The following is a 23,514-nucleotide window of genomic DNA, read 5'->3' on the forward strand; positions in this document are numbered from 1 at the left end:
GGTGGGACACAAATCAGCAGAGTGGAGCGTCTGGAAAGCCTAGTGAAGGCTGTGTTCTAAGGAGGTGGGAATGAGGATTTCTGTCCACTGCAGTGGCTAAGTCATCTTAGATGTCTAAGAATGGACTCTCGGATACAGAGTTTTGGGTTGAATGGTGACCTTCGTAAAAGTGAGATATTGCAGGCAGCAGAAGTAGAACTCTTAAGAAAGTGTTCTGGAACGATTCAAGACCCAGAGAGAGGAGAGAGACCAGAGCCACCCTCTAGACAGCTGCAGTCTGTTGTGAAGGAAAACAGAGAACCTGGGTGGAGATGGAGGGAGAAGGTGGAGAGTCGAGAAAGTTCTGATTTATTTTTCCATAGGGAAATGACATTATGTGTGTGTGTGTAATGGGAAGGACCCAGGAGACGATTTGGGGGGAGTGCCAACACAATTGTGCGGGCTTCCCTCTCATGGCACAAGGGGTTGGGATCTAGTGCCCCAGTGACCTTTTCTGGGGTATGAGCACTAGGGGAGAAAGCTAAGACAGTGGCATCTTCTTGCAACCTTCTCGGACAGGTTGAACCACCAGGAGCTCTGCGCAGGTGTCACCACACTCCTAGGCGTCTGTTGTCACCTGGCCTGAAGCCCGGGTCTTGGGGTAGCAAACGTCCTTAGGTTCACTTCAGCCACATCTGTGCCGTCAGTCCATGGAAGCTTTTGGGTGCATTTATGAAGCTGCGCCCTGTGCCTGGTGCCTCAGAACTCAGTCCTTTAAGTTCCTCCCACCCAGGATCGGGAACGGGCCTTACCATTCTGCCGCTCCTGCAGCAGCTCTTTCTGGCGAGTGCAAGCCCACGGATTCCCCGCGAGCCGGGTTCGGGTGGGGAATCCGCGCAGCAGTCCCCTGCACGCACCCTCCCGCCGTGCCCTCCTTCCCTGCGCAGTGCATCGCTCGGTGCTCAGGAAGGGCGAGCGCGCGGTCCTGGGCCACCAGCGGTGCTCAGGGAGAGGCTACAGGCTTGGCTTCAGCCCCCGCGTTGCGCCACGTGGGCGCTCCCCTCTCTGTTGCTACCCTCCGTGCTGCGGGATGGCCCTGGCTTTGGTCCCTATCTGGACCTCTTCATGGTGCGGAGACTGATCGCAGTTCCCTACGTTTTGCGTCCCAACTTCTCAGGGACAGAAAATAACCCTGGTGTGTGTTGGGGAGAAAGGGGAGAGCAGGCCTTTGGCCTCTTAAGGGTAGTTTGGGGTCCCCCCCAACTGCGCCGAGGCGAGGGCGCCTGTCCCCAGGCGGGAGGAGCGCCCCTAGCGCCGGCGACGTCTCTGCGGACCTGGTGGTCCCAGCGCGCGGGCATCCATCCATTCATTGCGACTCCAGGCGCGGCGGCCCTAGGACTCCAACCGAAATCTATGAATGGGAAGAGGAAAGAGAACCAATGTCTGTTTGCGCTCCCTGCTTCCCCGCACCCCAGCCTCCCTCCTGGCAGAGCGAACCCGACGCGTAGTGACAAGGGGCGGGGGTCGGATGGGGGGTACTGCGGGGGCGTGCAATAGTGGGAGAGCGTCTGGCTGGAGACTGCACTATTTATATACTCCGGTGTTCCAGGACAAAGAGGGCAGATTCGAGTCACCCACCTCCCCCAGTCCCAGCACCTCCCCGGCCCGGCCCCCTCCTCTGGAGGCTTTGATTTCGTGACCACCCCCCCGGGGGGGGGGCGGGCTGGCAGGTGCGGGGGTGGGAACCGTCTCCGCGGGAGCAGCCTTGCCAAAGGTCCGGCTGCTGACGTCCGAGCGCCCGCTCCTGTCAATGAACGGCAGCGGCAGCCTGGGGACTGTTCTGGCAACGAGGCTACAGACGTCATCGCCTCCTGTTGGACGCGGGGGGGTGTCCGAGCAGCATCTCCGGCTTAAAGGGAAACTCTCTAAGTTCTGGGCAGCCGGGAGAGTCGTTCTAGAGAGCATATGCACCCCCAAATGTCAAGTGCACGCGGACACACACACACACACACACACACACACACAGACACACGCACGCACACATGAGCACTCATGTTCTAGAGAGAGAGGTCTGAGTCCGAAGTTGCTGCTGCTGGGAGCTTGAGCTGAGATGGACTGGTCTTCATGGGCGCCCAAGGCACTGGGTGCAACTTTCCGCGAGACCCCCAGATGGAAAGGTGGGAAGGAGGAACCCCACACACTCGCCTTTTGCGAGAAGATCGGCGCGCACCCCAGAGTGCCCCAAGCCTTTGGAATCTGCCTGCTGAGCGGAGCGCGCGAGCGTGGACAGGTCCCGAACTTGGCCGGCGGGCTTTCTTGGCAACTTGCTTTGCGCAGTTCTCCATGGAACCCTGGACCCACTGTGCTCCCGGAGCCTTACCTTTTTTCTTTCTTTCTTTCTCTCTTTCTTTTTAAATTTATGAACTCGAAATGAAGCGGAAAGCAGATACACGCGTCAGCATACTTTGGCGGGTAAGTTGACCGTTCCTTTTACCTATTATTTAACCCTTGAGAGTCCAGAAAAACTTAGTCCCAATCTTTGTGTGTGTGTGTGTGTGTGTGTGTACTTAAAAAAACTTCCTGTCCTTTCCCTCCACCCTGTTTAGCAACAAGAAAACGTGTGCGTGTGTGTGGTGTGTTGTGTTTGTGGACGTGACTGTTTGGGGGAAAGGGTGATGAGTGAACTCGAGAAAGAAGAAAGGGAGTTTTTAAAGCCGGAAGACTCAAGGGTTTGCAGAGGAGGGGAGAGAGACTGCAGCCCGCCCCAGCGCCGACTGACAGCCTTGGGGCTAACGCTTGATCCGAGGAGTTTGAGAGCTCCAAGTTCCCAGCGAGGGCTGCGCGCCAGCTGCAAACCGCAGCGGGTGCCGCGCCAGACCCGCAGGTGCCTCCCGAGGCGGCCTGGAGAAGGGATGGTGTGTGCACTGCAACTTCCTTCCTCCACAGCCGGCCGCCCTTCTCCAGTTCTCAGTGGGGACAGGACCCCCTGCGCTTTTGATCTTTCCCTCTGCCGCCACTCTCTTCTCTCCCCCCACCTTCCCCAGTCTCTTTTGCGAAAGATCCTATGATGTCATAGGGGAGGAGGGGGTCCGGAGTCCCCAGCACCTGAAAGCATCACTAGATTGCATTCTGCAGCATTTTATTTTCTTCATCTCACCCAATTTTCCTTGCAACCCATTGAAATCGCATCCTCCCCAAACACTGCAAACACTGTCCTGCCCCTCCTCCCCCCAAGCCAAGCCAAGCCCAGCCAGAAGATACCACTCCTTCATAGCTAGACAGGGCCAGGAGTCCTCACAGCACCCCACCCCATTGCCCCTCCAAATGGGGAAGAAATCCGCTGAGGCACCCAAGGAGCCTCTCATCTCTGGTTTGATCTCTCCTCCCCTCTCGGCTCACCCTTCTAGTTGAAGGAAAAGGAGGAAGGAGGAAGGAGAGAGAGAGGAGAGAGAGACAGAGAGAGGGAGAGGGAGAGGCAGAGAGAGAGAGAGAGAGAGAGAGAGAGAGGCGCAACACCAGCAAACAGTCTCCTAGACGTAGGGCTACACTGATGGACCGGATTGTAGGATTTCTGCACTGAGTCCCTGCCCCTCTGCCTTTCCTGCCACCCCAAGTCCCTTCCCCTCCTGAAGCAGCAATCTATTCCATCTCCCTCTCTGGGCTCTTCTCCCCACCCCTTCCTCTGCACCTAACCCCCTCCCCTCCATCTAACCCCACCTTCACTCTCCTCTCCGCGGGGGGAGGGCCAGGGGGTGGGGAAAGAAAACCCCCAAATCCCCAGCCCTGGGCAGAGATGTCGAAGAAACGCAAAGCCCTCGAGGGTGGAGGAGGTGGCGGAGAACCCCAGCTCCCAGAGGAGGAACCCACTGCCTGGTTTGGGGACAGCAGCGAGGAGCAAGGTAGGGGGCGGGGAGGGGGAGGAGAAAAAGGAACAGGAGCACATGCAGGAAGACGTTTGGGAGTTGAGATCCCTCCGCAGGAATGCCCTCGCCACACTTCATCAGAGCTCCCTATAGCAAGACAACTTGAGTAGACTTCTCCCCCACAGATGGGGTTTTACATGTTTCCTCAGGATACGGGGAGTGGGGTGGGAGTGAGCTGATTAGATAATGCTGGAGACCCAGATCTGCGTGGACTTGAAGCTGTGTGGGGAAGAAGTGAGGGTGGGGTGGGAAGGGAAGAGGCCAAGAGGTATTGATTGGGGACAGCTGACTATTTTCCCTCATGCCTGCCTGGCTGTCATGTGCATTGGTGTGGACACACTGTACTGGGGATGGAGGGCCTACATGAATGTCTGTGTGCAGAACACCTGTGTCCGGAGGGCAGGGGTGCCGGTGAGATCCCCCTCAAGCTCGTTGCTGATGAGGGACAGCAGGGAGGGACGTTTACTTCTTCCATGCTTCTCCAGTCCAGGGATGCTTAGGGCTGCGTCATGTGAAATCTTCATTCCCTGCACAGGCAGGGCCCTGTGCCTCCTCCTGAAGTTGGAGGTGAGGTTTTTGAAGCAAATGGGGTGATGTGCTGTGATTTCAAGGAGAGACGTGGTGGTGAAAGCAGTTGGGTACTTCTTTGCCTAGAATAACACCAATGAAAAACTGAAGATGGAAAATTTCCTATGGAAACACAAGTGATCCTTGGGTATCTGATTTCCACATAAAAGAAACCCAGGCAGACACCTTTTATTTCCCTTAAAGCTTTCTGGATTTGGTTTAAAGTAGGCCCCAATGAACTAGCCAGGCTTTTTCCGGGCTGCAGTTAAAATGCAAAGGAAAAATGAACCAGATGGAGATGTTTTGTTGTTGGCTAAGCTGTGGAAAATTCGGTGAACAGGCATGTTGGGGGAGAATCTGAATCTGGATAGGTAGGCAGCTAGGTAGAGGGGTTGTTTGTGTGACTGATTCCTTCCTGCAGCCCAGCTCTGTGGCTTCGGTTGTGGCAGGGGCCGAGCTGGGCAGAACATCCAGAGAGATGGGCTTGGGCTCCTGTCTCCAAAATGGAGGCAATGGCTCTTCTCCTTTGACGTCACAAGAAACACCAAGTCACAGAAGTCCTTTCCCCTGGAAAACATGAATCTTTGTGTGCAATGGGAACCTTCGGAATGGCTTGCGTCCATTTCCAAACAAAGGACGGGTTCTGGTCATGCCCGGAAAGTGCATTTTGGTGACACTGAAAGGAGTTGAGAAGAATCCCACCGCTTAACTCAAAAGGGGTATTTCAGTAACTGCAGGCTTTGACTTTCTCTGCTCAGTTATGATTTTAGAGCAATGCTAGGGCATTTCTTAAGTTACTTTTACTGAAAAAAATGGCATTTGGTAAGAAATTCAAGGTGTTGCAGGTGACTTTATTTGTATGGTTGGTATTTTTCCATCTTTGGGGGAAATAATTCAATATCACCATGAGAGTCTGGCAAATTCATCAGCTCCATATGCAGCATTTAGTTTTGACCTCGGGTCGCTCTGTAAAGGCGCATAGCCTTTTCTTTTGGTTAATAGCAAACCAAGTCTATGGGAACTGAAACCATTATTATGGTAAATAACAACCTTAATATTTTAATGCTATTTTAAAAATTAATAAATGTATGACTGCCGGCTGTGAAAAGAAATAAGAATTGTGTTTCAGCAAACATTTTTCATCTTTTTGGTGGACATATTTGGTATTAGGATTTAAAAAAATCTATGCTATGGAAATCTATACTACCAGTAGCAAGTCATTCCCACATTCCCCCGGTAATACGAGTCTACAGAGAATATTTTGCAAATCAGAAGAGTCAACAGTAAATACCTGTATCCATAGTACTCAGAGATGATCCTAATTTCAAAATGATTTATTGAACAATTTTTTTTAGCATAAAAATGTCTAAAGATTTTATTGTATCCTTTGTATTTGGCAACTAAAACTGCTACTTGATGATTGTCTGAGAATATGTAACTGTAGAAACCATTGAGGGGTGAACGCTCCACCACCATGGTGTTGGGAATATATTTCTTTGGGAAATGGCAACCATGGCCCATGCCTGCAATGGCGGGAGCACATCTGTGCATTTCTGGTGGATGTCTGTGGTATATGGCTATATGAATACATGGCTGTGCACGCTTTCACGATGGGAAACTGGGAGGCCAGGTAGCTGGCAGTGTTTGAGTGACAGCTGTTCATGACACATAACCGCGTACCCATGATTAAGATACTACATTTTCTCTGCCTCTCAAACTCAGTGCTGTTGGTTTTTACCCCTTTGGGCCTCTAAGCCAAATTTGACTGTACACACACTGCAAAACAGAGAAAAGTATATATGTTGGTGTTGCTGACCTGGATGGGACCTCAGAGGGTTATCTTTTAAGTTCCAACAACTTGGAAGGTTTACGTGTTTGCTCATTTCAACCATTGAGAGTATATTCATAGAATGTATGAAATGAAGGCAACTGGAAATTAAGTTTCAGTGGTGGTCAATGATTTTAAGATGGCCTGTTGGCAAGTTGCTTTGACTTGAAGTTTTAAATAGCTAATAGCTGACAGGCTTATAGGCTGCCTAGAGAGGAGTGCGGTGGGAACTTTGAACGTGAGAACTAAAGCCCTTCGGTCCTGTTCACGTCCTTCCCTACCACCAATCCATCCCAGAGTGCACGTGGTCTCCAGCCACAGCTGCTAAGTGCTCCTTTCAGGTCCTGTGCTGATACTTCCTGGCTATTGTGCTGTGTGGCCCCTGTATTGTAAATAGTTTCTCTTTAGAAGATTCCTTATACTGATGAACATAGGATAGTAAATGGGTCATTGTGTACACACTCAGATGGTTTTGGTTTCCTCCCTGACCTTAATAGATCCAGCCTGCTTAATTTAACTAGGTAAAAGGGAAGATGAAGTACATTATCCTAGCTTAGATTGAATGTTTCTTTGGATGTCCACCGAAGTTATTTGACATGTGCACATGTGTGTGTGTGTCTGTAAAATTGTGATTACGATATTTTCCTCTTGTGGGCAGCAGCTGGCTGGCTCCGTGTCCAACATGTGTGTGGTCTATACTGATGGAAGATATTAGCATAAAATGTTAAACTTATAAACATTTTTCCTTTGTAACTTAAAGAAAATTGGTGTGCAAATGGACCATGCCAATGATAATTTTTGTTTTGTTTTGTTTCTTCTTTTCTTAATTGCTTTGAACTTGGACATAAGAGTGTGTTACAGTGTTTGGTTAACTATAACTGAATGGACATGTGGAAAGCTATATGGGAAGAGTCTTTGATGAAAACCTTGAATAATTGTATTTATTGATCTTATAACTAATAAGAAAGTACTTCAAAAATTTTTTCATTCTCTTCACATTCTTTTTATATTAGTCTCTTTTCAAATAATTAGTATTTACTTAAAGAGTTTGGTTTAATCACAAGATATCTTATTAGTAACTATACACTTAAGAAGTAATACTAACTCTATTTTACCAGTTACGCTATAGTTAGAAACCTGTTCTCTTAGTACCTGTAGGTTCTCTGAAATCTATCTCTATTCTCCCCTCTCCCCACTGTCACCCTAATTGGACTATCTTGCTTCGTCTTCTAGTTTTAAGCTTCATGTCTTTCAAGATGGTTTTAAGTTAGGAAATTACTTAACTTAAGTGGTATATTCTTAAGTGGTATATTCTTACATTAAATTAATCTCATTACTGTTTTAAAAGTAAGTAGTTTCTGTTTTGGATGAAATTGGTTAAGATCCTCCCCAGCCCAGTTTTCTGGGTTCTTGCCTTGGTAGTGTTTAAAGCCACCCAAAGGGGAGCCTCTGCGACTGAATGAATCTAGGGGACATTTGGGCATGACCAACTCATGCATTCCTTGAATTTCTTGAGCCATAGTGAAATATGGGTAGCTATTATGTGGTCAGATAAATCAGTGACTGAGTGAACATATGGTTTTCAATAACCACATACCTCTACCTCTCTGATATTACAATAACACCCGGATTTTGTAGCTTTCCTGTATTATTAATGGGTAGTTAGTATTGGGAGAACCTGAAACTGGGTATGAGAAGTAGCATCAATTTTATGCCTCTAAAACTAGTTAAAAGTGAATGTGTATGTTGTTAATTGACCTACATCTACCTAACCCCCTACCATCAGCTGGATTGATCTTTCCAATAGATTAATGTTTCTGATTAATTGTTCAGATTGCCTAATTCTAAAATAGCTCACAAAAATATCTCTCAAAGGGTGATTTACATCACTGATATTAAAAAATGGGCATGACCCTTGGAAGAGGAAATCAATGTTAAAGACAAACAGTCGGCCGGGCGCGGTGGCTCAAGCCTGTAATCCCAGCACTTTGGGAGGCCGAGACGGGCGGATCACGAGGTCAGGAGATCGAGACCATCCTGGCTAACACCGTGAAACCCCGTCTCTACTAAAAATACAAAAAACTAGCCGGGCGAGGTGGCGGGCACCTGTAGTCCCAGCTACTCCGGAGGCTGAGGCAGGAGAATGGCGTAAACCCGGGAGGCGGAGCTTGCAGTGAGCTGAGATCCGGCCACTGCACTCCAGCCCCGGCTACAGAGCAAGACTCCGTCTCAAAAAAAAAAAAAAAAAAAAAAAAAAAAAGACAAACAGTCATACAAGCATGCATTTTTACAGAAGTTTGATGGCAAAGGCGGTTATTGTTTCTACATTTGTTAAAGTTCTTGTGTTAGTTTCTTTGGCTTCAAACCAGAAAGGCCACTACCATCCAGGGGGCCAAAGGAGGTGGAAGAGGTGACTTCGAGGAGAAATGGAGCTCAAGAATGAAGGCTGCAGAATGGAATAGAGGACTCAGTCCTCTCTCATCTTTGGACATGCCCCTGCCTTTTTGATTCAAGCGGTAAAGGAAATGACCAACATCTGAAAGACAAAGTCACCACTATGTGCCTTTTTCCTCCCCTCAGGTTGAATTGAATGGCCTTGGTGATCCAGTTTCTGTGACTTTGATTATGACTTTGGAAATAAATGAACTTACACCATAACTGGACTCCAATCTAAATGATAACTCACAAAGGAACCAAATGAGGGGTAGTTATTAATCTGAAAGAGTGGGGAGAGGAAGTTACCTAAAAACTGGATTCTTTGAGAAGCCACTAGCTGGGAGGATACTCTCTTTTTAGAACTGGCAGAAGTTCTGAGCATCACAGCACAATAATGTAGAGCACCTTTTGATCTAGAGTACAGCAGGGACTCTTCTTTATGTTGTAAATGGCCTATATTTACCTACATTTATATTCCTGTTTGCCAACACTTGCTCCCCAACAAACATGCACCTGGCCCTCCCCTCCAGGGGAAAACAGAACTGCAAATAAACAGAGGTGAAAGTTATGTAACAATGCTGCCTCGTGTCGCTTCTATGGCTAGCTTAAATAATACAGATGGAATACGTGTTTCTCAGGTAAGCAGAAATTATCTTCACCTGTTAGCAGGAGGAGCACTTTTAATAAAAAGAACTGCTCAACTGTGACGTGAAATTCTTAAGAGCTCTTTGACTTTGTCTTTCCTTCCTTGAGGAATACAAGGTAGCAATCACAATGACCATTATCTTGATATGATATATTGCATATATCATATAGATACATGCATATATCATATAGATGCATGCATATATATTATACACACATGGAAACAATAGTCAGTGGTCATGGGAAGAGGTGCAGTAAGTCTTCCTCCAACCCCAAATGTCACCTATATGACCCTGGTCCTTATGTAGCCAACCAGAAATTTCCTGAGCACACACAGGATGATATACGTAACATTCCTTTCATAGAGAGACACAAGTATCCTGTTAAACTGTTCTCCTTATACTTTGCTTTATCCACTTACCTGTGTCTTGGAAATGTATCAGCATATATAAAACTACCTTTGTTGCCTGTATACTATTCCGTGGTACAATGTGCCATAATTGATTTAACTAAACCCTACTGAATGACATTCAAAATACTAGTCTCTTGCTTTTATAAATAAATAAAGTTTTCATAAGCAACCACACAGTACTTTTTGAACACATGTATACATTTATATGTTGGTAAATTCCTGGATATGGAAGTTGAGTCAAAGAGATGATAACCATTTGAATTCCATCGAAGGCTATTTGCCGATACCTGCCATAATTTTCTTACGCAGTTTGATCTGTCATGAGTACAGACACTATATTTTGAAAATCCCAAATTGGGATATTTGGTAAATATAAGCATATTTCTCAAAACAGTGAAATATATTTCTCAAAACAGTGAAATAGTCAACAGACTATTTGAAATGTAGAGAGTCCCAGAGGTAGGGTGATTACGCCTAGGATGGATTTTAGGATTTGTGAGACAGCTTTTCTTCTTCCCCTGCTCTCTGCTTAAGGTGGGTGTTGGCATGAGCGGTGTTGCATTACATCCATCTCAGCAACAACACATAGGCACAGGTTTGTGATTTTGCCGCAGAATAAACATTGAGGGAATTTAAGTAATGACAGAGAATTAATTCTGCTATTTTAAAATGTGTATTATTTATTCAAGAGTAAGTCTTACTCTTGAATTCTCAGATAACCACAATGGTAACTCTGGGTGTTGTGACTTTTGCACATTTTATCTATTTAGAGATTCTTAAATTTGTCAGTCAGAATGTTGGCTCTCAAAGAGTGGGAGTGGTGGTGTCTTAACTGTGACATTTATACCGTGTGGGAGCTGATAACCCCTGCCTTGTCCCCTGTTTCGTCCCTGCCCCTTCCAGTGTGCCTGGCACCTAATGGGTATGCCAGCGTTTCTTGTTGAGTGAAATCATGAATGTTTTTGTAACTGAGCCAACTTGAATTAACAAGTATCTTATTTAATAGAAACTATAATATTTCTACTTGTAAATGACTATAGATAAGAAGAAATATTTATATTGAGCTGTGAAAGTTTTTTATTCATGAAAGAAAATCTGCTCTGAGATTAAACATGCCACAGCAGCACATATTTGTAAAAGCATTTTTCCTTAGGACATAATTTTAAGGTGCTAATACCTGGGATGAATGGGTGAGAGAGAAGTAGAAACATGTTCCCCTTCCCCTTCTGCCTCATGCCTGGGCCAGCTGGGGAGAAAGCCCACGTGCTCCTTCCCTTGGTACTAATGGGGAGTTCAGCCCACACAAGCCTCGGCCAATGAACAAGAACCCTTACTCAGCTCCAGCTCCCAACCACAGCAGGCCCCAAGCCTGTATCCCTGCTTTCAAGCCATTTTCAGACACACTGGGAGCCAGCCCTCCTCTGTGTAGAAAGCCTCACTCTGTGAGTGATAAACTGTTTTATGTCCTCTTGGTGCGTGTGTCATCAGAGTTGACATCTGAAAGAAATTTTGGGTGGGAGATCTCATGCTCATGGAATACCCATCACAAACATTTTGCTACATTTTCTTTTTCTCCTCCTCCACCTCCTCCTCCCTTTCTTATTCTTCCCTGGCACGCATAATTATTATTATTATTGGCTGAAGTCTTCAGAATTATTTATAAACATTTTGATAAGCTAAATACTTTAGATTTATTTTCTGACGGCAAGACATCCCTGAACATGACCACAATTCAACATCCATACTGAGAATGCTTAACATTAATATAACGTTATTATCTAGTGGGAGCACATATTCAAATGTCCCCAATAATAGCCTGGATACTTTCTCAATCCAGAATCCAGTCGGGAATCATGCATGACGTTGAATTGTCATTTTTTTTTTAATCTAGAAAAACTCCATGACATTGACATTTTTGAAGCATCTAGGCCACTCATCTTTCAGAAATCCCAAATTTGGATGCATATGATGCTTCTTAGTGATTAGACTCAAGTTAAATATTTTGGACAAAGATACCACATAGATGGCACCGTGCCATTCTCGATGCATCCCATTAGAAAGCACTTGACATCAGCAGGTCCTATCTTGGTGACATTAAGTTTGATCGCTTGGTTAAGAAAATTTCTACCGGACTTCTCCACTGTAAAGAGAAATAGTAATAAACTCTGATTATTCTTCCCTGACGCCATGGCAAAATGTCTGCTCAAAGGTGCAAAATGTTGACAACTAAAATCCTTAATTTAATATCAATTCATAATTATATAAATTTGGATTTTGTTTACATGCCAATATTTTTCTTTTTCATTGAGGTGTAATGACTTCAGATAAGGCATTTTCTGAGCTAAACAACTTAGGTGAATTTTACAGGAAGAACTCAATGGATTTTAACAGAAATAAACACTAAGATGTAAGCCATTTCCAGCATTCCAGAAGGCTTCCTGTGCCCTTTGCCTCATCAGGTTCCTTCCCACAGGTAACCATTGTTCACCCTTCTGACCTCTGTCATCAATTCGTTTGCCTGCTCTGGGACTCTTCTGTAGAAATGGAAAAGCACATCTTCTTTGTCTGGGTTCTTTTCGTCAAACTTCAATCTATGGGATTCAGCTTCATTGTTGCAGTAGGTTGCTCTTTTTAAGTGCTAAGTAATATTCTGTTGTATCACCATTCCATAATTTACTTGTTTTTTCTACTATTGATGGATATTTGAGTAGTTTCAACTTTGGAGCTACTCCAAATAAAACTGCTATGCAACATTTTTATACATGCCTTTAGTGGACATAGACCCTCATTTATTTGAGGCACATACCCTATAGATCACTTTTTATTTCAGTAATTTGTTTAATGTTCTTTATTAGTCATTGGAGCTCCTCAATGAAGGTGTTGATTTTCTACAAATACATCTGAATATCACAAACCTTATATTCATAAAAAATTCAGATGCTTTCATGGGAACACTGAAAATCCAGACATAGAATCTTGATAAATGAACTAGATTTTATCCATAATAGAAGTCTATACTTAATTTTGACTCACAAATATAATTATGCTTCTCTACCGTGGATGTTGAATTTGGTGCTTGTTCATTTAAGTAGTGTATTGTGCTTGATTGAGGACTCTGAAGGAGACTGTATTAAGAAGAGAGATGGACCATCACCAAGTTATACCATCCTGAGGTACAGTTTGCTGGTAGTATGGATTAGTTTACCTCTGAGAAAAACTTACCAGATTGAGGAATCTCTGCCTAGGAAACTCTGTAAGTTCAACTCAAGAAGAGAAGGAATCTGCTGTCTTTCCCAAACTGTTTTTTCTTGCTATTGTGATTTTTGATTTCCAACCTTCTTTATTTTTCTGCATCAGTGTGGCCTAATGACATCCACTTGCTGGTCTTATTTGGGGCTGGCCTGGACTAACTATGAAGTAGAAAGGGACAAGTGTAACTTTATGTCACCCTCTGGCCACAGAATAATAAATCTAATTTTTAAGTAACAGGTTCTGTAACAAGATAGAGAACTTTCAGTTATCTTCACATTGGGTTCCAGCCTGTCTCTCACCAAGGGAACTATCTGTCTGGGACAATGCTTCGATGTGTGCTGACAGCAGAGGGTGCAATTCCAGGGCTTCTGATGCACAGGGTTTGGCTGCTCCAGGAGAGCCTGTGGGGAAGGTGGGGACAGGAGAATGGTGTGGCGCACAGCCCGAGGAGGGCCCTGCTACAGGGTGGCTGGGGAGGACTGCAGAGCCCAGGAACAGCTGTCAGTTATTGTGAGCTGCTGTGGTGCGTGGTGGAAGACGTGACTCTCTGTGTGAGTCTAGTGCTCTGTCAAGTTTACCAAATTCTTGAGTGATTCAGAGAGGCTTTGTAAATGAAAACCCCATGAAGGGTCTGAGTTTCACATATGGGCTTTGATGGCATAAACCAGAGTGAGTGAGTGTGAAGTGGTAGCCAGAGTCGGGCCAGTCCAGGAAGACTCAGGTTCTGGAATATTCTTCGAAACAGTAGCAAAGGCTCTGGTGTCTCCAGGTAGGAACATGTTGTGATTCAAGGCAAATCACCCTACCCCAAGGGTTAGCAAACTCTTGGCTTTGAGGTATATTGAAGCCATTTTTTTCTTAACTTGAAGTGAATTGGAACATTTTGATTGTAGTCACAGCCCAGTCCCCTGTTTTCAATGTGGTATCACCTGTGGCTTGAGATTTAGGTAAAGATTACAAAGATGGTCAGAGGCCTGGTTTTACTCAGGGCCCAACAGATTTTAGTGATTCAGCCTAAAATCACCGGGGCTGAGTCAACATCAGCTGTTATCTTACATGATCATAATAATAATTAACATATCTACATAGCAGTAACTTAAAAGGAGTCTTTTTAGCTTCATTATGAATGTCAAAATGTGTATGGAGAATATAAATTTGTCATGGCATACAAGAAAAATCTATAACTAACTGACAGCGTGCTAATTTTATCCATACCCCTCTATGCTTAATAGCAGGCTATTTATTTGCCTACTTACTTCCATTTTTGTTGTTCAGTCTCTGATTTCAGATTTCTAAGATCATCATTATTTGATTGTCTAAAATACAATGCAAAAGAATTACAACATGGAAGTGAAATGTTGTCAATTACAAGGTTTCATTAAATCTAAGAGAGGTGCTGGGAACAGCTCTACCAACATGCGATGTTGTTAAAAAAACAAGTTAGACTTTGAACTGAAAAAGGAAAATTGATGAGGGTTATCCTATGCCCCTACCACCAGATATTTCTGTTCCATTCTATTCTAGACATCAAAAATGTGCCAAGCGTCCACTAAGTTGAGTGCTGGACACACAGTGTCTCAAGAACAGGCATAGCCTTGCTGGTCATAGTGAGGGTGTTTTGGTTAACTCATAGAACAAAGTGCCCTCTGATAATTTCTTATTTTGCTTACTTTTAGTGTCTGCCTCTTCCCATGAGAATATATTCTCATTAAAGATGGAAACTTCTTTGTGCTTTCTTCCTGTGTACCTCTAGCACTTGGACTAAAGCCTGGCAAATATTAAGTCCTCTTAAACTTTTTATTGAATGAATGTGTGACTGAATGATTGAGTTCCCCTTTTAAAAAAAAGGTTTTAGTAGAGATGAGGTCTCGCTATGTTGCCCGGGCTAGTCTCGAACTCTTGAGCCCAAGTAATCGCCCACTTCTGTCTGCCAAAATGCTGGGATTACAGGCATGAGCCACTGCACCTGGAATAAATTGTCTTTTTAATGGAACTTTTCCCTTGACTTAGGATGAATCAAATGCTTTATAGAAAAAGGCTAAGGGGGACTTTCAGAGGAGCTCTCCAGATAGCCTGAATACCTCCCGGCTCTCAGTCAGTCTCAGTTACAAGTGGCAACAGTCAAAGAGAATAAACTTAAGTGAAAGGCGGTATATCAGCAAGTCCTGGGGAGAGGCCACAGCAGAGGAGGGTACAGAAAGCAGCCACCTCCAGGGTCTGGACCTGGGCTCCTCCTTCCTCCATTGTTCTCCCAGATAAGGAGATGAAGGGCAGCTCAAGGTCACACCCTCACAATCCCTGCGCAGCCAGGAAAGAATACCTTGTCCCAGTTAACCCAGCCAAACTATCCTAAAGGCAGACACTCCCGTTTCTATAGATAGGGCAGGTGTGTTCCTAGAAGAAAGTGCAAGACAAGACTCTGCAGACAGGCATGACGGTCACCCTCTGTCCCCTGTTCCTCCTGCCAGGTCCCTCTCACTGAGTAAAGGTGGCACCATTGCTGTCCTTTCTGGCTCTAGAGAACTTGCCGATGTTTCTTTTCTTGTCTAGTAAAATTTAGTACAAGTGTTCTCCTTCAGCAATAGAATCTGCCATACTGTGGTCCCAGAGAAGGTACCAATGAGATGTAAAATAGATGTGCAATGCTCTATCAACTGGTAAAGTCTTAATATCTTATACCCATCTGGTTCCGCACTCTTTATCATTCAGCAAAATTGATACTTACTTTTAATTATTGCTTATGATGTCTTCTCTTCCAGATCTCCCATTCTCCACTCAGTATCTCTTTGTGTAGACCTTAAGCCTCCTTGGAGACCCTTGTGAATTTCTACCTTCTCCAGGGAGCTTGGCCGTTTCCATGAGGGGCAGACGGGTTTGTTTCCTCCAGGACTCCAGGGCTCCGGGTGGTGTGCCAGGCACTTACTATACCACCTGGTGCTTGAGGATTGTTCCAATCATTTTTAGATCCCTCTTTCTCCCATTAGCCTGAAGAATTCTAGAGAAGAGATGTGTTTCATGCACATTCTTGCAGTCATTGGAGTCATTGTTTGTGTAGAAGGCCCATGACCATTTTCTGATGGAATAGAGACATACATTTGTGAAAGTTCCCACTTGTGAAAAATGTATGGATGAAAGAGGAGGAAAGATGTAAAGAAATAGAACTCTACATGTGTACATTGATGAGAAGCTCCCCTCTAACTACTAGTGATATCAGTATACAGTATGAGAAGGCAATTTCAAACTTATAATTGATATTTTTAACATTACTTAAGAGGTATTTAATAACTTAATGGACTGATTCAAGTGGTATTTTGTAGATGATAGAAAATATAAGCATCTATCTTGCATGTATATATATATAAAAAAACTATCTTGCGTCAGACGATGACTGGTGCACAAGGTGGCAAGTTTTTATGCAAAATGCTTTAGTTCTGTTAAGAAACTCTGCATGTTATTGAAGAAAGAAATTGCCCAAGTATCGAAGAAGACATATTGTGATAAAGGAATAAAAAAACCTTACATGCAAAGCCACGTTACTATATTCATAAATGAACACTGCTGCCGTATAGCCATTTCACATCTGTCTGGATATTCCTGTGAAGTCCTGACCTCACCCCTTGTTTGGGATGGGCCAGTCTGGCGCCCACGCTGCGGTGCTTCTCATCTGTCTCCCTTTTCCCTGGGGCCTCTTCAGCAGATCACAGGCGTCTTCAGACTGCCAGCAACGACTGAGTCTTTCTTCAGAATTTTTTTTTTCATAACAAAGATTTTAAGCTTTTGTTAATATAATACATTCCTTAGTCAATTTCATCTAACTTCAATAAAACTTCCTTTCATCTTTCACTCACAAAACATATGCAGGGATCCTAAGAGACCCCAATTCCATCACTTAATTAATTTATTTATTTTTGAGGCGGAATTTCACTCTTTTTACCCAGGCTGGAGTGTAATGATGCAGTCTTGGCTCACTGCAACCTCCGCCTCCAGGGTTCAAGTGATTCTCCTGCCTCGACCTCCCAAGTAGCTGGGATTATAGGCATCTGCCACCACGCCTGGCTAATTTTTACATTTTTAGTAGAGACAGTTTTGCCATGTTGGTCAGGCTGGTCTTGAACTCCTGACCTCATGTAATCTGCCAGCTTCGGCCTCCTAAAATGCTGGGATTACAGGCATGAACCCACCATGCCCGGCCTCCATCACATTTTGGATTGGGCTCAACCAGTGTTTTTTGAATTATGGATAGCAACCTATTTGTGAGCCATGAAATCAATTTTTATTTTTAGTGAGTCCTAACTATATTTTTAAGCAGTTGAATGGAATGGAAGGAAAGGGGAGGGAGAGGGTGAGGGGAAGAGGAGAAGAGAGAAGGAGAGAGTGTGGGAATGGAGGGGAGCGGAGAATGAGCTGGTGTTGTGCAGGGACTTGTGTGTGTCTGTGTGTATTTGGTACTCTTGTCAAATACATTTTTTATTGTGAGTGAAGGCAGTAATAAAATCCCTGGCCGAGACCATATTTTACAGGTATCTTGGTCACAATAAATAGAGCACCAATGCCAGAATTGTTCTGGCCTCTTGGCAAAAAGTAACAAATTATTTAATTCATTGAAGCCAGTCGCTTTGGATGAAAGGTTATCCCTTAAAGGGCTCTCAGCTGCCTTTGTTCACTGAAGGGGCACGCACCGCCATCTCAGCACCCGAGCCTCAGTGCCACTGGAGCCTCATGTCAGCACTGTCCCTGCTGGCTGACATCGTCTAGAGCTGCTTTTGTGTGCCTTGGCTCCCCGGCTGGATTGAACACATTTTAAGGGCTCAACCAAGTCTTCGTCTCAGTCATTCTTCAAGGAACAAGTAGAGTAGGTGTTTTGCAAATAATTTTTTTTCGTGACAGAGACCGGGACACATCTCAGTCATAGGTCATACCACCTGGCAAGGTGGGGTGAGAGGAGAGGAAGACAAGAGAGTCATACTGGGTGACCCTGGCCGGCAGAGAGAGTGTGGAGGACCCAGGGGCAGAATCCCTGTCCACCTGCGCAGGTGGCCGCCCTGCTGGTACAGGGAGTTCTCACTTCCCAGTAGCTCCATCCCGGCCAACAGAACAGAATGTTCCCCACCTTCTACCATAGAGTGAAAGGTGCACTCTCCTTTTTAAAATCATTTTTATACTCTTAAAACTTTTCACACCTAATTCTCAATTCTTATTCCAATGTGCTTGGGGAGTAATTATGTATTTTCTTTAAGTGAGGTTCTTTCAGGCTTCCTTTGTTACAGAGTGTACCTTTTCTTTCACCCCCTCACACCCCAGGAGGCTGGACTGCAGCCTCTGTTATTTATGCCGTGATTGCTACTGTGTCAGGTGTCACTCCTTATTCTATACTTTACCATGTTTCAAGTTAAGCCCCAGTCAACGCCATGGGCACATACAGTTCTTTATTTTTCCCTTCAAGAGTGAAATCTGGGTGGTCTAGATTTGATAGGTACAGAGGTAAAAATAATAAAATAAATAAATAAAAGCTGTGTGGCTGCCAAAATGCCAGTTTTCAAAATTAATGCCAAGTTATCTTTGGAAGTGTCTGGAACGGCTGTGGTTTGACATACTGCTTCCAATCCCAGACCTGAAGATTTAAACTTTTCTGTTCTCTTTTTAAAAATCAGAAGCAGTCAATTACTATTGTTTTGCCTCTTTTTCTCCCATCTTCAGTAAAATACATACGTAAAACTTGGTTCTTAATTGGCAAGGCACTGTTGGCAGTCTGGGCCTGAGTTTGGAACAAGAAAGAAATGAAAATGAAATGCACAGTCACACGTTTCCTGTGTGCAAAGACCCGGAGAGTGGCCATGGGTGATGGGCATGAGTTTATTTTCCCAGCCCTGAAGGAATTTCAGTCCTATAGGAAGGTAAGAATGTGTGGCATGAGCCCTTAAGTGAGGTCATCCAGTGTGCTGCAGAGGTTTCTGGAAGAGAGTGAATCATTTCTCCTAAGCTTGACTGATTTGAATCATGGATGACCTCGAACTTCCAGCGTGAGGCGCTCAAGAGTCATTGTGGGGTCACCATCACGTTCAATCACGTATTTAACAATCAGAATTCATTTCTATGCCATTTAAAAAAAATTTAACAACGATTTCTTTCTAGCAACTTCTACTAGGTTCAAAAAGCAAATTGAAAATTTCTTTTTTTTTTTTTTTTGTCTCCCTTTGTTGCCTAGGCTGGAGTGCAATGGTGCAATCTAGGCTCACTGCAACCTCTGCCTTCCAGGTTTAAGAGATTTTTCTGCCTCAGCCTCCCGAGTAGTTGGGATTACAGGTGCCCGCCACCACACCCGGCTAATTTTTGTATTTTAGTAGAGATGGGGCTTTGCCATGTTGGCCAGACTGGTCTCGAACTCCTGATCTCAGGTAATCCACCTGCCTCGGCCTCCCAAAGTGCTGGGATTATAGGCATGAGACACTATGCCAGGCTGAAAATTTTTTTTTCATTATCAAAATAATGGGGTCCAATTCATGTTCTGATAATCTTTCTCCAGTGCACTGTTTCTGTTCTTGTAATTCTATTCGTTTATTCTTAAATAAAAAAAATAAATGCAATTGGCAAAAATTCAAGAGACAAAAAGATATATAATAAGAAATAAACCTTTTGTTTAATTCAGTAGTGTTTCAAAGTTTTCTTCATATAGACATGGCTCGTTTCCTCTAAGTTTATTTTTAGCTATGTTTACCTTTTTATTGACTTTATAAATTGAGTCATTTCTTCTATTAAATCTTTTAAACAGTTTTTTTTTGTATATGATAACTGTTATGGATATTTTTAAAAGCAGATATTTAAATTTTGAAATGATCTCAAACTTATAGAAAAGTTGCATGTACAGTAGAAATATTTTTTTTCTGAACCATTACCCCAAATAATTTAGTGTGCATTTTCTACACACCAAGACATTCTCTTACATTGACCACCTTACAACTACCAAAATCAGGAAATTAATCATGATACATCTCCATCATCTAATCTTCACATCCCATACAGGTTTTGTCAGTTGTTCTAATAACATCTTCGACAGCAAAAAGATCTGTTCCAGAACCACACATAGCATTTGTCTCTTTGGTTTCCTTCAGTCTGGAGCAACTTCTCGGTCTTTCGTGGACTTCCATGACTTGTGTTTTTGAAGATTTTGAGCGAATGATTTTAAAGATTGTCTCTTCGTTTGAGTCTGTTTTGGTATATAATCATGGTTAGATCGAAGTGATGCCTGTTGGGGGAAATATCCTAAAAATGATGCTGTGTTCATTTGTCCTATCACTGACGGTGTTTACTTTGACCACTTGGTCACTTGCTTCAGGTAGTGTCTTCCAACAGTCTCCACTGTAAAATTACACTATTTTCCTTTGTCATTATGAAGGAATTTGGGAGTAGCTACTCTGAAATCACATAAATATTTTCTTTTTCTCCAAACTTCTTCAATTTTTCATTTGCTGATTTACATGAGTATGGACTTATGGTTTCCTATTTTATTCGGTGGTTTGTAACACATTATTTAATTTATCTTGAAGCTTAAATTGTCCCAGGTTTGGGCAGTGGGAGCTCCTTCAGGGTGGTTTCTGTGTCTTTCGATGTGTACATCTCTATCTTGATCTCTCTCTGTTTAGAGGTGAGACATATATACATATACAAATGCATTTATAGCTGTATTTTTGTCTGTATTTAATCTATTAGGTTGCTGCAAAAGTAATTGCAGTTTTTGTCATTAATGGCAAACACCACAATTACTTATGTGCCAACCTAATATATCTGAAACCAGGAATTCATATCAACACCTTCATTTCAGCCAGTACCATTGGGCTACTTCTGGTTTCTCCTTTTTAGGATTTGTAACTCTCTTCTCCTACATAGCTATAGCTACAGCTATGTCTTACTTGAACAATTGTCTGGGTGTAGCCAATCTCCCATAACTGCTGCCAGCCCCTCCCCAGTGAGGACACTGTCCCCACCCCATCTGGGCTGTGACACCTGAGCCACCACCACTCTCCTCTATCCTTGGCAGAGCTGCTTATCTTGTCGGGGGAAGAGGAAGAAGAGAAAGTTTGGAAGCTAATTTGTACTCCACCACCTTATTGACTTCTGTTACTTACATTTGTTCTTCATATTATTTTCTCAGGTACCTCAGGTAGTTGTTCATAACATGATTTGCAGAAGGGTAATTTTACTTTCCTTTTCGAAACGTTATACCTCATGTCTTTCTCATCTGATGGCGTTGTCAAATGCGTCCAGAATGTCATTAAATAAGGACAGTGATGAAGACTTTATGGGAATGCTTCTTTTGTTTTTCACTCATCATAGTGCTGGCTTTGGCTAGAGACAGGGAGGTTTCATCAAGGTGATGATTCTTAAGTGCAAACCTGGTACCACCAGAGTCCTGCATTCAACTTTAAGATGGATTCCCATTGACCACGGGGTGCAGGTTCAAGCCAGTAGTGAGGTCAGTGGGGCCCTGCAGGCTCTGCCTTCTGCTTCCTCTGTCTTTGCCTCAGGACTTTACTAATCGTTTTCCTTTTAATCAAGAGTAGATGTTAGAGATAGAAATTTATCACATGTCTTTTTTGCTCATAAATATAATCTTACATGTTTTCCTTTTTGATCTATTAATCATCTTCAAAACATTTTAAAGTTCCTTGTTTACAAGGAAGCCCCAGTTAGACACAACTGAAGTTTTCCATGTCCCTTGGTCAAGGTAGGTCACTTAAAGAATCACATGAAATCTTTCTCTCTCTCTCTCTCTGATTCATGACGCCTCACAGGGTGAACATTTTGGAGCTGCATGTCTGATTTTGTTCCTCCTTGGTCAGAAGAAAATCAGCGTGTTGAAAATGTTTGGCCCATTTTCTAGAAACCCATGTGGGTAAGAGACCCCCATTGTGACAGTGGGTGGCAGTGGTGGCTTCACAGTGACGTTGTTTTAAAATGGCACGAAGGTGAACTACTTGTGTTACAGCAAATGTGAGTGACGCCATCCACCACAGTCCGATGGGTTTGATGTCAGTACTGTGTAAAATACAACGACCTGCGTTTGTTTCATTTAAACCTGACTTTTGCGTAGGCACGCTGGTGAATCCTGCACAATACGCCTCGCTAATATCATGCCTCTTGATGAGTCATCTTCTCCTGGCTTCTCCAATACTCTCCTAAGAGCAGGCATCTCTGTCATTCCCTGGTGGAGGAGGGGCACTGCTACCGACCAGCTCACCTAATACCAATCTTTCTGTGCCAATTCTCTATGTATTTTGTACGACGATCAGTGTCTTTTACCCACATTGTCTCCTAACCTTGGACATCTTTCTGTGTGATGCTTCACTGCTCAGCATTGACACCAGAGCTGCTCTGTGTATGTTTAATATTAACAGAGGTGTGATGTCTTACAGGAAGGTTAGCAGAGCGCAATTTTGGGGAGTGCTATTGTGAAACCCAAGAGGAGGCAGAGTTTGTGGTGAAACAGCTACCCATCTGTTTACACATCAAATAAAACACGGGAATCACGTCTCCTGTGTATAAATTCAGGAAAGTTGATTAGAGACTGGGAAAATATTCATAGAGCAATCACGGGGCTATCTCAAAAGCATAGTTGAAGTCCATGTCTAAGAATTAAAAGATAGATGTGTGTTACCCAAGGAAAATGCCCAAGACACTTCTCAATTTTGTGTCCTGCATCTCTCATATACAGATGCTATTTCTTTATTCAAATCATCTTTTCCTTATACAGTATTTGTTTTTGAAATGCTTTTCAATCGTTTAGGAAAAAATGATACCAATAGTGTTCAAGATTTCTGACAGTTAAATCATTTTTTTTTTTGAGACCGAGTGTCGTGCTCTTGTTGCCCAGGCTGGAGTGCAGTGGCACAGTCTTGGCTCACTGCAACCTTTGCCTCCCAGTTTCAAGTGATTCTTTTGCCTCAGCCTCCCAAGGAGCTGGGATTATAGGCATGTACCACCACAGCTGGCTAATGTTTGTATTTTTAGTAGAGACAGGGTTTCACCATGATGGCCAGGCTGGTCTGGAACTCCTGACGTCAGGTGATCCGCCTGCCTCGGCCTCCCAAAGTGTTGAGAGTACAGGCGTGAGCCACTGTGCCTGACCAATAATTTGTATTTATTTGTTTAGAGTCAAGATTCCCTTTGTCTCAAATATTGCAGGGTCTGACACAGGCATAGGGGTGAGAATCAAAGCCCAGGACATCTCTAGGATGTCTTGTACCCTTCCATATCCATATACGGCAAGCACTTGGTACCCCAGATAATTGTAGTTCCCTCTTCTCACTCATTTCTAGAAGCTTAACAGTCAAATTTCTGCCTCTTCTTTAAAACATTTAGAGGATCTTATGGCAACAACTTAGTGTATTACCCTCATTTCCAGTTTCATCTTGTTTTTCCTCCCTCTTTCTCCTTTGTGTAGATTTTTTCATCTATTTATTTTGTATTTTATTTTC

At 43.7% G+C, this 23,514-nt stretch overlaps 2 protein-coding genes across 4 annotated transcripts in view; one reads left to right on the plus strand and one right to left on the minus strand.

Annotated features, from left to right (window-relative positions):
• Positions 1–330: 330 nt before the first annotated feature.
• On the minus strand, positions 331–1,844 carry LOC105487542 (putative uncharacterized protein FLJ36797). Its single transcript, XM_011750996.3, is given in 3 exon segments — positions 331–1,646; positions 1,649–1,693; positions 1,695–1,844. Coding segments are annotated over 3 exon segments (711 nt in total). The 3' UTR covers positions 331–1,130.
• Positions 1,845–1,980: 136 nt separating this feature from the next.
• LOC105487544 (phosphodiesterase 10A) overlaps positions 1,981–23,514 on the plus strand; it is a 661,304-nt gene continuing 639,770 nt past the window's right edge. Inside the window, exon 1 of one of the 3 annotated variants that reach the window (XM_011750999.3) lies at positions 1,981–3,878. In XM_011750999.3, the coding sequence (XP_011749301.1) occupies positions 3,773–3,878 (106 nt within the window). In that variant the 5' untranslated portion in view covers positions 1,981–3,772. The remainder of the gene's footprint in view (positions 3,879–23,514) is intronic. The other 2 variants (XM_011751001.3, XM_011751000.3) reach the window with 2 other exon arrangements.

This window comes from Macaca nemestrina, chromosome 5 (genome assembly GCF_043159975.1).
Source record: "Macaca nemestrina isolate mMacNem1 chromosome 5, mMacNem.hap1, whole genome shotgun sequence".
In the NCBI taxonomy this organism is placed as follows: Eukaryota; Metazoa; Chordata; class Mammalia; order Primates; family Cercopithecidae; genus Macaca; species Macaca nemestrina.